Source organism: Centruroides sculpturatus, unplaced genomic scaffold, assembly GCF_000671375.1.
Source record: "Centruroides sculpturatus isolate CEXI.00-Female unplaced genomic scaffold, Cexi_2.0 scaffold593, whole genome shotgun sequence".
NCBI lineage: Eukaryota > Metazoa > Arthropoda > Arachnida > Scorpiones > Buthidae > Centruroides > Centruroides sculpturatus.
The window spans coordinates 375,900-391,342 of NW_019384877.1; the positions used below are offsets into that span (position 1 = coordinate 375,900).

The 15,443-nt window shown below is 32.4% G+C and overlaps 1 protein-coding gene across 3 annotated transcripts in view; it reads right to left on the reverse strand.

Annotated features, from left to right (window-relative positions):
- Positions 1 to 9,346: 9,346 nt before the first annotated feature.
- The window catches only part of LOC111630978, a 56,484-nt gene continuing 50,387 nt past the window's right edge, over positions 9,347 to 15,443 (reverse strand). For all 3 annotated transcript variants that reach the window (XM_023375153.1, XM_023375151.1, XM_023375152.1), the window contains one exon: positions 9,347 to 11,214. In XM_023375153.1, the coding sequence (XP_023230921.1) occupies positions 10,891 to 11,214 (324 nt within the window). In that variant the 3' untranslated portion in view covers positions 9,347 to 10,890. The remainder of the gene's footprint in view (positions 11,215 to 15,443) is intronic.

The following is a 15,443-nucleotide window of genomic DNA, read 5'->3' on the forward strand; positions in this document are numbered from 1 at the left end:
GGGGGTGCGGCGGATGCTGTGCACCGGGGCCCCGCGATTGAGGGGGCCCTAACATTGTCAAGAATGCACAAGAAAACTCGACAATATTCCTATCGTTGTCAGTATGACGAAAAGTACATTTTATCGTAAACATTATTATTGTAATCTCTGAATTTCGACAATCTTCAAACTAATTCTCGGTGATGCGAATGTTCAGTTTTTGTTATTTCATTCGGGAAACTCCCGAGGATCCCCACCTAAATTCGACTTTGAAAAAAAATCTCAATACCATATAGCCCGCGTTAAGAAATGAAAATAATACTGTGGCCGTCGGCCATATAAGTTTATATGTATATTTTCATCTAGTCGTAGTTTTAAGTAAATACGACTCTGTTCTAATGTATCATATAAACAGAACTGTGCATCATTTAGCACATAGATCACAAGAACAAATTATTTCTGCGTTAGGAGATGAAGTCTTTAACAAAATTAAAGACGATATAAAAGCAGCCACATACTATAGTATCCAAATGGATTGTACTCCTGATATTTCCCATAAGGAACAAACTTCAATTATTATTAGGTATGTAAATTTTGAAGAGAAAAGATTAATTATAAATGAGTCATTTATAAAGTTTATTGAAGCAACTGATGTGACTGCAGAAGGACTAGCAAAAACTCTATTGAAAACATTAAGTGAGCTTGATTTAGATATTATGAATTGTAGAGGGCAGGGATACGACAACGGTAGCAACATGAAAGGGAAATATAAAGGTGTACTGTACAATCTAGAATAATTGCTCTAAACCCTCACGCAATATATGTGCCTTGCCTATCACACTCTTTTAATTTATTAATTTGTGATGCTGCTTCCAGCAGTATATATTGTAAAAATTTTTTTGGGATATTGCAACGTTTATATTGCTTATTTTCTGCATCTACAAAGAGATGGGAAATTCTACTTCTCGATCTTCTTATAACATTTAGCCCGATAAACAATCTCAACTCCCGATCTTTAGTTTTTTCCACTCCCAAATATCGAAAAATGATTTCATGGGATTGTTGCATAACATAATTCCTAATGTTTGTTTAACTATTAATTCCGGACATTCCTGCCGGGAGTTGCGGTAACGTTTGATCAACGATCCTTGACTCTATAAGCTTTGTTGCATCTTTCGGATTTCTAGTAGACNACGGCAATGCCTGGTCATTATCGGTGATCGAAAATGTATCTTACCAAAGGCGACATTACAGACTAAAGAATTTTTTTTTAAGGTTTGGGCCGGAATTTCAGCGAAGGGAGCAACGAAATCCATTTTTGTGGAACCTGGAGTAAAAGTATCATCAAAATACTACATCGAGAAGGTTCTTCGTCCTTTTTTTAAGGTCATATGCCAAGACACTGCGACTTTGCATCTGGTGACTTTCACATACGGCAAAGTCTACAATTGATTCCTACAGGAAAGAAAAATTGCATTTATCAAACTCTCACAATTGTTGCCAAACAGTCCTGATGCTGCTTCCTGTAATTATTACTTTTGGGGCTACTTGAAACAAAGTGTAAGGAAATGAAATGTGCGCGCATTAAATAGATTAAAATGTGCCATTCGTGAAGAAATTACTAAAGTCCCCCCCAGAGATGATAAATTGAGCTCTGAGGGCTTGATCACGTAGAGTAAGGAATTATGTATTATACAAAAGATGAACACATTGAGAAACACAATTAAATGTAAGATTTATAGCAAAATAAAAGTGTTTACGTTGATTCTTTTATAGACCTGTACATTTAAAAAAATTACTGTTGTTATTTGTTTCGATGTCGTTGTCGGAATCAGGATCTTAACTGCCGTTTTCAATTCGAGTTTTTCTAATTACCCTTTGGTTAAACATCTGTCAGCCAAACTCGCTCTGTAAATTTCGCATTTCTCAGTTATGGATGACAGCGTTGGAGAGCGTACTTTTGCAAGAATTTTAGCATCCTCCCATTTAACAACCGAACCATCCGCTTGCGCCATTTTGGATAATGCTGTTGCACACTTGTTTTTTGCGACATCGTATCGGTGCTCCTTAATCCTCACCCCAAGGTTTCTATTAGTGACCCCTACATAGTTGGTTAGGAATGACAAAGAAAGAATTGATGATAATGAACAGGCAGGAGTATATGCAATTCCCTACAAAAATGACCAGTTGGGAATCGATAAGGACTATGTAGGGGTCACTAATAGAAACCTTGGGGTGAGGATTAAGGAGCACCGATATGATGTCGCAAAAAACAAGTGTGCAACAGCATTATCCAAAATGGCGCAAGCGGATGGTTCGGTTGTTAAATGGGAGGATGCTAAAATTCTTGCAAAAGTACGCTCTCCAACGCTGTCATCCATAACTGAGAAATGCGAAATTTACAGAGCGAGTTTGGCTGACAGATGTTTAACCAAAGGGTAATTAGAAAAACTCGAATTGAAAACGGCAGTTAAGATCCTGATTCCGACAACGACATCGAAACAAATAACAACAGTAATTTTTTTAAATGTACAGGTCTATAAAAGAATCAACGTAAACACTTTTATTTTGCTATAAATCTTACATTTAATTGTGTTTCTCAATGTGTTCATCTTTTGTATAATACATAATTCCTTACTCTACGTGATCAAGCCCTCAGAGCTCAATTTATCATCTCTGGGGGGGACTTTAGTAATTTCTTCACGAATGGCACATTTTAATCTATTTAATGCGCGCACATTTCATTTCCTTACACTTTGTTTCAAGTAGCCCCAAAAGTAATAATTACAGGAAGCAGCATCAGGACTGTTTGGCAACAATTGTGAGAGTTTGATAAATGCAATTTTTCTTTCCTGTAGGAATCAATTGTAGACTTTGCCGTATGTGAAAGTCACCAGATGCAAAGTCGCAGTGTCTTGGCATATGACCTTAAAAAAAGGACGAAGAACCTTCTCGATGTAGTATTTTGATGATACTTTTACTCCAGGTTCCACAAAAATGGATTTCGTTGCTCCCTTCGCTGAAATTCCGGCCCAAACCTTAAAAAAAAATTCTTTAGTCTGTAATGTCGCCTTTGGTAAGATACATTTTCGATCACCGATAATGACCAGGCATTGCCGTGATGTAGCAGTCTGTCAGCGAATCGAGAATAACAAAACAAACAACTTTAACACAATACTTTCAAAATTAACTGTAATTGTCAAAAATAGGCGTCAAAGTGAAAATAAATATTTTTCATGCATGCAGTAGGCATATATGTTAGTCTTATTTTAAAACTATTACTCTTTTATCCGGATTTTTCTGATATCCGGTTCACTCCCACTCTATTAGTTCGAATACGAGAGAATCCGCTGTATATACAGACAACTATATTATGTAATAGAAATATATTGGATTATACGTATAGAAATACATTGGATTTATCACAAAATATTCTATCACAGATTTAACTGATTACCAAAATAAAGTTACTACGTCGATAACTCACAGTAGTTTTTTTTTTAAAATCCTTTTTGTAAATTGGTCCAACAATATTACTTTTAAAACAATCCGTATAATACCATTGATTATTTACTACCTTAATACATAGCTGACTATGTAGCAATCTCACGTTTGTAAGAATAAAACATATAGGCCTACTGTTTTTATGTTTTTATTTATATAATGTTAACGTTCCTATCAAGTCAGTAAAATATGTAAGTTTATTTTCAATCATTAAAAAACATTTTCAGTATAAAATTTTAGGCAATGGTCATATTGTATAAAGAAACACTACTATGCAGGAGTTGCACCAAAGACTAAACAAGTAATCAGATTCGATGTATACAAAATAAATATGGTAAGTTTACGTATTTAGTCTAACGTAATTTAATATTTATAACATTATAATGATGTGTTAATGGTGAAGTTCTCATAACAAATACTTTTCAATCATTTTTCTTAAGTGCATTACGTAATAAAAGATGTTTTTACAAGTAATTACGAAAACAAAACATTAGACTGAATTAAAATAATAATAACAATAATGAAATGAAAACAACTGTTATTTAACACGTTTGTTTTGTTTTTTAACCGGTCACACAATTTAGGTTTTTCAAATTTCGTCTGTCATTCTGCATTTAGGTGTTAAATTTGTCCCAAGGAAAAACATGTTCCACTGCAACACTACTGAGTAGTGTTAAGTATTAGGGGGGCCGGAAAGTAATGTTGTTTTTTTTACATTAAAATCAAACAAATAAATTTTTAACTTGTTTTTATTTTTAATTAATGATGTAATCATCCTCGTTATCAACAACCTTTTGCCATATAGTGTGCAAATTTTCAATGCCGGATCGATAAAAATCAATTGATTTTTGAGTAAAATATCTGGAGATTGCATTTCGGATATCATCGAAATTTTCAAATGTTTTGTTACATAGAAAGTGTTGTAGCGATCGGAATAAATGGAAATCCGATGGTGCAATGTCGGGCGATATGGTGGGTGAGGCAGTACCTCCCACCCAAATTCATTAATTTTTTCCAGGGTTTGTCTTGCACAGTGCGATCTTGCATTATCGTGTTAAAGAATAACACCTTTTCTGTTGACAATCACTGGATACTTTTCAATTAAAGATTGATTTACTCGATCAAATTGTTCACAGTAAAGGTCTGCATTCACAGTTTGTCCAGGTTTCAGCACTTCAAAATGAATGATTCTGCGAATACTCCACCAAACACACAAAAGCGCCTTTTTTGGGATGTAAACCTGGCTTAGTAGTACTTTGTGGAGATTCATTCGGAGAGAACCACTGCCTTTTGAGTTTTGGATTATCATAGAGGACCCACTTTTCATCTCCAGTGATCAAACGATCAAAAAACGCTTCTGTATTGTGCCGCTGAAGCAATAAGTTGCATATGGTGGATCGGTTAGCTTTGTTTTCTTCGGACATATTATGCGGGACCCAAACACCTGCTCTGCATACTTTATACCAATCTGCTGCAAATGTTCTTGGATGGTAGAGCAAGGTTGGTTAAGAGTGTTTGACAGTTCCTTGATTGTCTGACACGGATTTGCTTCCACTTCCGCCGTTAACACATCATTGTCTAAAGTTGTTGGTCTTCCTGATGAGTCGGAAAGATCAAAATTACCGCATCTGAACTTAGAAAACCACCTTTGGCATTTACGAACATCTAATGCACTTGGATAAACATCGCAAATGTTTTTGGTAGCAATTGTTGCATTACTACCCTTGTGAAACTCAAAAAGCATACAATGCCGGATAGGTACTGTACCTCTTCTGGTATTTGGCTGGCCATTTCACCCAAAATTGCAAAAAAAAAAAAATTTAAGATTTAATTATTTACAAGTAAACAAGTCACTTTAACATTAAAATGTCTTTCGCACGGCTTTGAAGAACGTAATGAGCTGATAAATGATAAACAAGTGTTGACATGTGCAGAAATGACATTACTTTCCGGTTGACGTAATATATTTTAAAGATCATTATTTACATGCAGTAGTTGTTTAACACACTCAAACTACGATTGGAGTGGATTGATAATTTAAGGTAAGGAACACTTGAGCGATCTACCAAGGAGATGGAGACAGTGCCTCCTGGAAGTACTTTTACGGAAAACTGGCTTTTATTTAGGTATTAGACACGGAAAACTCTACACACCCAGCCCGTTGCGACCAACTGCCCGTGTTCAGTGGCTTCGGCCATTGGTGGGCCACATTCAAACTAACATTGTTTTCTAAATTTCCAATTTTACATGGAAAATTTCTGCCAAACATTTTAATTTAAGGAGTACAGTAATAACTCAATGAAAGTAGAAAACAAAATAAAAATATACTAATAAGCCACGTATTTCTTACACAAGTGCGTGACAAAACGTAATACCCGATTGGTTGTTTTTATTTGAACTTGACTTTTACCAACAAAATTAAAAATTTCAAACGCTACAATTGCTCAATTACTTTATTAGTATACCTACCAATCTACTTTAAATTTCATTACCTATATTTCACTGATTTAATGATACTTCATAGTTTATTGATTACATTATTGAACNCCAACAAATTATTGGATAGGGAAAAATTTAATATGGCACTGGTGATAACTAAAAATATTGCAGATATTTTGTCTAATTATGGAACGCAAGCCTTCAATAAATATGTAGAGGAATTAAAAGTAATAGAAAGCAATGCAAGAAATGGAATTTTTCTTTTTGAACATGGGAGTAGTGGGCTTACAATTGAACCAGAACCTGAAGAACAAATTCGGTCTAATAACGAGCCCTGTTCAAATCAATCAAATAAAAACTTAAAATTCAAAACTAAAATTAAATCCAAGGACGTCCGAAGAGAAAGACTAAGCAGACCACTTTTTACAAAAAAAAAATACAGAATAAAAAATAATATATTTATTTTACTTTATTGGTATACCTACCAATCTACTTTAAATTTCATTACCTATATTTCATTGATTTAATGACACTTCATAGTTTATTGATTACTTTATTGAACAACATTGTAACTGAACTTTAATAAATAAAACTATATTTATTTATAATTGTGTAGTTATTATCAAAATATTAATTGTAATAATAGTGCATACAGTCAGTATCTGGCTGCAATATAGGAACATACAGTCAGTATGTATAAATAGCCACAACCTTATAAATACATCATTTCATGCTGTGGAGCCATTCATTAAAATATCCATAAATGATTTTGGCACGCACAAGAGTAGCTTAGACTTTTATTCTATTTCTACCTTCTTCTGCAACTTATCTACATATTCACTCTTGTCTAATACAATTATAATACTACATATTAACTTTATATAGTATATTTTAATTATAATGTATATGACCTCTTGAACAAATAGAAAAATGAGATAAAACAGTAATGATTATATAATAGAAATACAGTAAGAAAAACAAATAGTGACTGATTGATATTACTGTACAGTTGACCCCCCCTATAACACTGTTGATTATTCCGTTTTATATGAATTCCATGTTGTATGAGTCACTTAGATTTTACAAATATGTGAGCCATTCATAGCCCGGCACACGTATTTGTAAAATCTGTGACTCGTACAACATGGAATTCATATAAAACGGAATAATCAACAGTGTTATAGGGGGTCGACTGTATTATTCATTGATATTTTTATACATTAACATTTACTAGAGAATTAGATTAAATAAAAATTATAAACATCACCAAATCAATGGAAAATACAATTAAAAAATGGATATTGAAATTATATATGTAAAGAAAAAATTATTTTCAATGGGTTTATATTTGTAATGTGTACATTCAATTGTAATTTTTTAAATTTTTATTTAAAGCTGGTGCCAGAGTAGCTTTTAGATGACACCATCTATCACATGGGATTTGGATAGTTTCATGTCTCAAAATTGCCTATTTCTACCTTCTTCTGCAACCCATTCTGCCATCTTTCAAATGAAAACTAGAAAACCAGAGCATGATGATCCTCATATTACTTTCCTTAGTATTGATAATAGTGAATGAATAGAAATCTTTTTTATTTTAGATTAAGAAGTGGCAGAGAGAAAATCATTTATTTTCTTACTAAATTCAGTTGAGTTATTTTTCTAGAAAATAAGTAGTTCTTTATTCTGTTTGATTTTCTTTTAATTATACAAAATATTTTTAAACTAAACTGTTTCATAATCAATATTAGTTTCAAATAATTCGTTAAATTTTAAAATTCTAAATTATTAAAGCTACTTTATTTAAAATTATATGTTTATCATCACATACTTGGTTATTTATTTATATTGAAATATTTCTCTATCTCTACTTTTTTAGATTAAAATTTCTTCAATTATTTCTCTATGAAAGAAACAAAATTCCTTTCAACTTCCAATTTTCATAAAATCTTTTATCATATGAAATCTAAATTTTTTCTAAGTAATATTTTCTATAATAAAATCACTTTCTTTAGTGGTATTATCACATTTAGTTTCATTTTTATATCACAAACATCAAAAGTTTGATTATTTCAAGATACAGATATCCAATTTTAAATATTATATCCCTAGATAACATTTCTATATCTGAATTTTCCTCTTCATGAACCACATTCATGCTGAACAATTCCCATAAGTCTTATCAATTTTCTACTTTTATCATCAATGCTTTTTGATGTCTTCCATCAATTTTCATCTGGATCATTGTCTGTTAATCATCATCCATTTATAAATTATGTAACTTCATCAGTAAAATTTAAGTTATTCCACAAAATATTGCCTATTCATGAAATTTATTTTCAGTCCATTATCCTGTTGGCATTATCAGTTAAATAATTTTAAAATTGAAAAATTAATTTAATAATGAAACATTCTAGGAAATAAAAGACAAATGATGCTAAATTCAATTTTGATAAGAATAGTTTTAAATTTAAGCACTTCTTTTGTATGATAGAAGCTATGGTTTCAATGTATTGTTTAACACGGCTGGCTCTGACATCTGTTTTTTGGGACTCAGACTGAGGCAGACACACTTTCAAATTTCTAAGTAAATTTAATTAAAAACTTTTTTGCAAATGTTTTGGGGCTCCACTAAACTTTTTCTTAAGGCGCCACAAAACCTCTGCCAGCCTTCATTTAACATTTAATCAATATTTAAAATAAAATAATTCTGTATCAACTTTTTATTATTAATTGACAGAATATCAATAAAAACAGTTTCTTTTGTAAAGAAATTTGTTTAACCAATTTTCTTCACATTTGAATTAATCATTTAAAACCTATATTCAATCTATAGAATTCTGTTTAATTGATAATAAAGGTTTTTATATGTAAATAAAAATTCATTATTACATATTTTAATGTAATATGTTATTTAGAATCCAGTTAGTAAAAAATGAATGATAGAACTAAAAATTTTAAATAATTTTGCATGTCAATGTTCTAAACTAGCTTAAAAATATCCAAAATTATGAATTTTATAAACAAATTGCAAAAACTCAATACATAATTGATGAAATTTTTAAAATATTTTAAGTACTTTTTGATTTTATAGCTGCATTTTTTAATTTTTTTCACTTAAAACTATATTTAACAGGTTTTTTTTATATAAAATTACCACGCAATAACATTGCAACTTAATGTTTTTATATCAAAGTATGAAAATAACAGTATATTTGCTATAATATACTTAATAAATGTACAATTTTGATTGAAAAATTATTCTTGTTTAACTTGTAGCTGAACGTTTAAAATTAATTTTGAAATTCATGAATATAAAGTTGAAAATGTGAAGCAATGCATTTAATAATTTCTAAATAAACATTTTGGCTATCTATATATGTTTATATATGTATATATTATATAAACAGAAAATGAAATTAAAAATCAAGAAACATATACACAAAGTTTTGTTTTTATTATTACATGATAAATTTAGCAACAGGAAAACAAAATACTAAAGGAATACCAAACTATCCCATTATACAAGTATAACATTACTACTAATTTGCAAACAATGAAATGACATCACAGGAATTTTACAGTATGTAAATGATGATTATTACAAGTGTGTGGTGAATATGTTTGTTCTTACATAAAAAATATTTGGCTATAACTTTAAATCACAAGATGGCAGAAGGACAATAGTAAATAATACAAATGTCACTGATGCATTTAGGACCGTTTAGATTTTCCTCGGAATCGTTTTCCGTTAATTATTGCCGTCAAGCAAGAACGTACAATGCACGCTTCCAGACGTGCATTGTTGAATGCATGGGACCACTCGTAAGATAACTATTGTGGTTCCTCTGATGAAAACTTAAAATTTATAGATGTTTGTCGCTGAGAACAGTCATCCTCTGGTGTACAGTGCAATATCACTAGTCCACGCTTTTCTTTCTTTTAAATTCTCTTAATGTCAAAATCAATATTAAAATGGAAACTATAAATTAATAATAAATGAATGAAGCATTGTTATTAAATGAGAAATATAGAAATGCAAACATAGATGAAGTTTTCTATATTATGAAAATGAGTGTTTTTTGTTTACTCACAAAAATTAAGAAGACTTTACAGATAAACATTCTGATATATAAATAATGAAACATGAAACACATTTTAAAATTTTTGTCTATATAAATGTTAATATTCAAATGAATCTAGAATTTCAGGAAAAAAAAAAGAAACAAAAACAGACATTTAGGGAAGTTTTACCTGAGGAAAGTGAACAACAGAAAACTGCAAGCATTTTTAAGTATGTTTGATTATTATAGCAAACTCTTATTTGAACATGTATATGCAGACAAACTAATTACACAAAAAGGTACAAATGCCATCTGAATTTTTTACAAATACTGTTCTCCGTTTTATGACGATGACATATATTGGTAGAATTGACATTTTTGTGTCTGTTAAATATATTTTGTTTCAAAAATTTTTTTACATAGATTTTCAATAATTTTTTTCTCTGTGAAAAATAACATTTATGATGGAATTCTAATTATATAGTGGGCATGTATCCGATGGGAGTGCAAATATATATTTGTACATAGACAAACAGAAACAAATGGTGCATTAATGAAAACGTCTGATGTATGCACCATATTGTAAAATAAAATTGCAGTGACGATGAAACAAATTTATACATATGTGCGTACATAAGCAAATACACATATACACACATATATATAAAATTAAATCCCTCGCTTTCCAGTTGAAAGAATTAGCATCCATTGTATTATTGCAATGCCCAAAAATATGGATATTTTTAAATTTTGTCTTCTACCTAAAATAGGTTTTATTAAGTTTTAGACCATGCATATTTTGACAACATGGAAATTCTTGCAGTTTTTATTCATCACCAACATATGTCAAATAAAAACATTAATATTGGAGATGTTAGAGATTTGTGAAAATTTTCAGTCAATATTATTGTGATTTTCCATCCACTTGTGTTTTCTCAATTTCATTTTCTTGTGCAGATCCTATGATAGTGGGATCCATGGCCAGTAGGGCTTGAAGTGTTTCTAGTGGAATGGACTGATCACTGGGTACTTGCAAAGTTGTTGTACCATCTGGATTCTGGACAATGACAACATTGTTTGGCATGTAATTTTGTGATAACTGGTCACCGAGTTCTGTCACTCCTTCGACTTGACCACACATGGACCACGTGCCAATGACTTGGCCATCGGGAAGAACTAACTGTCGAATTACAGCAGTTCCGTCATCTGCACTTTCAGCACACACGACCTTAAAGAAAAAGTTAATATTTTTAATTTAAACAAGTAAAATGTTTTAAAATAATCAATTTTATTTCAATTGAAAATCAGTTTAAATTATTCTAAACAATTTTAACGAAAACTGAAGAAAAAAAAACTACACACTATATATATATACATATACACAAGGCACATTCACAAAGTACCATCTGGCTGTTAATTAAAAGTAGGCAATTGAAACAAAAATTATTTAATTACCATTAAATTATACATAACTTAATCTACTTTTCAATATAATCACTATGCAAATTGAGGCACTTATCATATCTTGGAACTAAATTGATGATAGAATTCCACCACCTGTGACTCAAGCTATTTCTGGACATTGCAATGATTGTTGTTTGCTTTCTGGTGTCACATGGCAAATCCATGTTTTGTCACCAGTGACAATTAATTTCAAAAATCCATTTCCTTCCCCTTCATACTGCTGCAAAAATTCTAATGCTGATCCAATGTGTTTTGTTTTGTGAATGAATTATCATTTTTGGCAACCATCTCGAACACAACTTTTTGAAGTGCGAGTGCTTAGTCACAATCTCATGCAGTGAAGATCTTGAAATGTCAGGAAATTGTAAACACATATCAGAAATTGTGAACTATCTATCAGAACAAATCATCTCTTTGACATTGCATAGCAAGTTTTCATTGACTAGGGATGGGTGGTCACTACACTCCTATTCATGAACATTGTCCCTTTGTTAAATATTCTAACCCATTTTCTATCATATCTATTATAATAAAAAGAAAAAATGTGACAAGGCTCCCTCTGTCGCATAGCAGAAGAGTTAATATTTTTTTATGTAAACAAACTGCATGCAAGTCAGCCATGTCGTTTTCTTGTGAAGTCCATGTGTAAAGTTAGCTATTTCAATAAAAAGTAATAGGTTATGGTATGGTAGACCAGTAGGAAGATTTGATCATCTGAGAATTTTCAGCACTGGATGCTACATACATATAAACAAGAATTTTCAATTGAAGTTTGACAGTAAAGCTATTTTCAGACAGTTGATTGAGTATGTTAACAATAAGGATGGATTTCGAGTCTGGATTCCTTCTCAAAGGAAAGTGCTTATGAATCATAATGTGAAATTCAAACCAGAAGTCGTCTGCAATTGGCACAATGATACTGTGGAATTTGACTTTCCACGAGAGCAGCTTCTGACATCAGGTTGGTCCAATCTGTTGTCTGAGGTGAAGGAAACAGAGGAAATCAAATCAAAACCGAAGAATTCATCACGGCATCTTCTTCTGGAGGAAGCAAAGATCGAGTAAATGTGATAAAAGAGAAGAATCAATGGAACTTTTATCAAAGCAAAATACTGAAACTTCTGACAAAGAAAACTGGAGAAGCAAGAGACAGCAAGGTAAACCATCCTGGATGGAAAGCAATGAATTCTTAATGATGACAGGAGTTGTTGCTGGGAGACCCAAACTCATTTTCTGAAGTATTGCAATTGAACAAGAAAGAGATATGGATGCAAACTATTCATGAAGAAATGGAATCTCTAAAACAAAATGATACATGGAGGTTAGTCAAATGTCCAAAGGATGCACAAGTTTTGAAAAATCATTGGGTTCTGCACAAGAAAACTAAACATGAAAGAAGCACTTGCTTCAAAGATTGGTTAGTTGCAAAAGGTTTTGCTCAAAAACCAGGAATTGATCATGAGGAAACATTTAGTCCTGTTGTATGTTATGACACCATTCGGACCTTGTTAGCAGTAGCAGCTGCAAAGAATATGCAATTGGAACAGTTTAACATAAAGACAGCTTTCCTGAATGGCATACTGAAGAGAAAGTGTATTTGGAACAACCAGAGGGTTTCAATGATAGTACCAGGAATTGACTATGAGGAATTGATTATTAATGATTTATCATATTCATGAAGACAGAAAGTTTTCAAAACAGTATTGCAGATCCTTGTCTTTTTTTTTTTTTTTTTTTTAAATCAAAACCAGAATAAAAAGCAACTCTACTTTGCAATTTATATAGATGATGGTATAATTGTTGGAAGTGACAGGAAAGAGATCGCTGGTTTTTTGAGAGATCTGTAACAAGAATTTAATATGACAATGGGTCTTGACAATTTTCTTGGATGAAAATAAAACAATATGAAGATGGATCAATTACACAAGTCAAGAAAATTACACAAAGCTGTGCAATTACACAAATTACACTGTTGGCTGTGAAGAAATTGATCGTGATGAGGCAGTGTCATCTGATATACCCTATCGCGAGACAGTGGGCTGTCTCATGTATCAACAGCTTCTTGTCAAGATATTGCCTTTGCAGTGAATAAAGCTGCTTGAGCTACAGAGAAACCAACTATTCAAAATTGGAATCAGATAAAATGTATATTTCGATACTTGAAAGGTACTATGAATGGATGAATCACTTATAATAAAGAAGAAGAACTGAAAGTCTACAGTGATTCTGATTTTGCTGGTGATAAGAAGACAAAACATTCAACAACTGGAATCATCAGAAAATGTGGATCTATATCATGGACTAGCCAATTACAAAAAGTAGTGGCAACTTCCACAAATGAGGTAGAGATTATCTCAGCAAGTGAAGGAACAAAAGAATTAATTTGGCTACAATGTTTATTGTCTGAATTAATTGAAATGCCAGAGCAGCTCCCAACACTTTATATTGACAATGCAAGGGCTATAAAGCTAGCAAAGAATTCAGAATTTCATCAATGGTCCAAACACATTGAGGTTCAACACTTTTATGTATGTGAAAGATTTTTAAATGGTGAACTTAAATTGGAGCACATTGACAGAAAAAACCAATTGGCTAATCTGTTGACAATGCTGCTTACACGTGTCTGATTTGATTTTGCTAAGAGAAAAGATTGGTATATGGAGGTTATGTGGATGATGCAGTCCTCCTCATTTCCCATGCTAACCAGAAAGTCCTGCAGGATAATATAAACAGAATCCTCGAATCTCTTTATAATTGGACAAAAGAGAACAAGTTGGTAATAAATATTGATAAATGTAAGGATATAATTATCCCCAGGGCCAACCCACTGGCTAAAAAGCCCTCCATTCACATTGAAGGGACTAAAATCAAAATCAATGACACTATCAAGTATATTGGCCTCACCCTGGACCAAAGGTTATCGTGGAAGGATCATTTTCAAATAATACATGACAAGGCAGTTAAAATCTGCCATTCTCTTAGGTCTATATCCAGAAATACCTGTAGCTTAGACACTAATGCTACAAAGACTATCTATCTGGGGGCAATTGTGCCAGCCATTACATATGGGAGTAAGATCTGGGGACGTGCAGTTGATAGGATCCATATCCGGAGAAAGCTTAGATCCATTCAACGCATGGCCACTATCTTTACAGCCAAGAGTTATAGAACTGCTCCCACCAGTGCTCTCCTTGCTATTACTGGTCTCCCCATTGACCTAAAAATAAAAGAGAAGATGTGGAAGTTCTTCCTCACCAACATTGGTCAAAAAGGTACTATCCTCAGCAACCTTAGGATGTTACATCCCAAAAATCCCCTGCCTCTTCATATTGCTGACTGGCTAACTCCATTACTGTGACAGGCTTAGACAAGGCTTACTAACATAGTGAGCTTCATCCAGCAATCAACATAAATGCTTGGTTCCACATGACCACTGACAAGATTCCAAACAACCTAAATATTTACACTGACAAGTCTAAGTCAGAGAATAGCGTTAGGGAACTCCTTTGTGGTTGCTGACAATAGGAAACAGTTATTCAAGCATAACTGCTTTAGGCTTGCAAATCATTGCACCAACAACCAAGCTGAGTCTTATGCTATTTACAGGGCTCTGTTGTTCTTGGACTCACAGCACAACTCTTGCGATTTTAATGAGCCTTTGATAAGGCTCAATTAAGGCTTAATTGTTTTTTAATGGGAGTTTTTTAGCAAATTTATTTCATGGTTCCTAAGTTGTAGTGCACGGATTTTCCTTCGGTAAAGTTATTTAAAGAACAGAACCATCAACATCATCACTGACAGTAGGGTGGCCCTTCACCAGATCCGTAGCAGGAATGTTAACTTGACTATCATTAGTGAGTCAATTAACCTCCATATTAGTCTGCAACAGGAGATGCAGATTAACTTCTACTGGATCAAGGCCACTCCAATAACAACTGGAATGACAAGGCCAATCAATTGGCACAAACTGCTCCTCTTACTTCCTTATCCCAC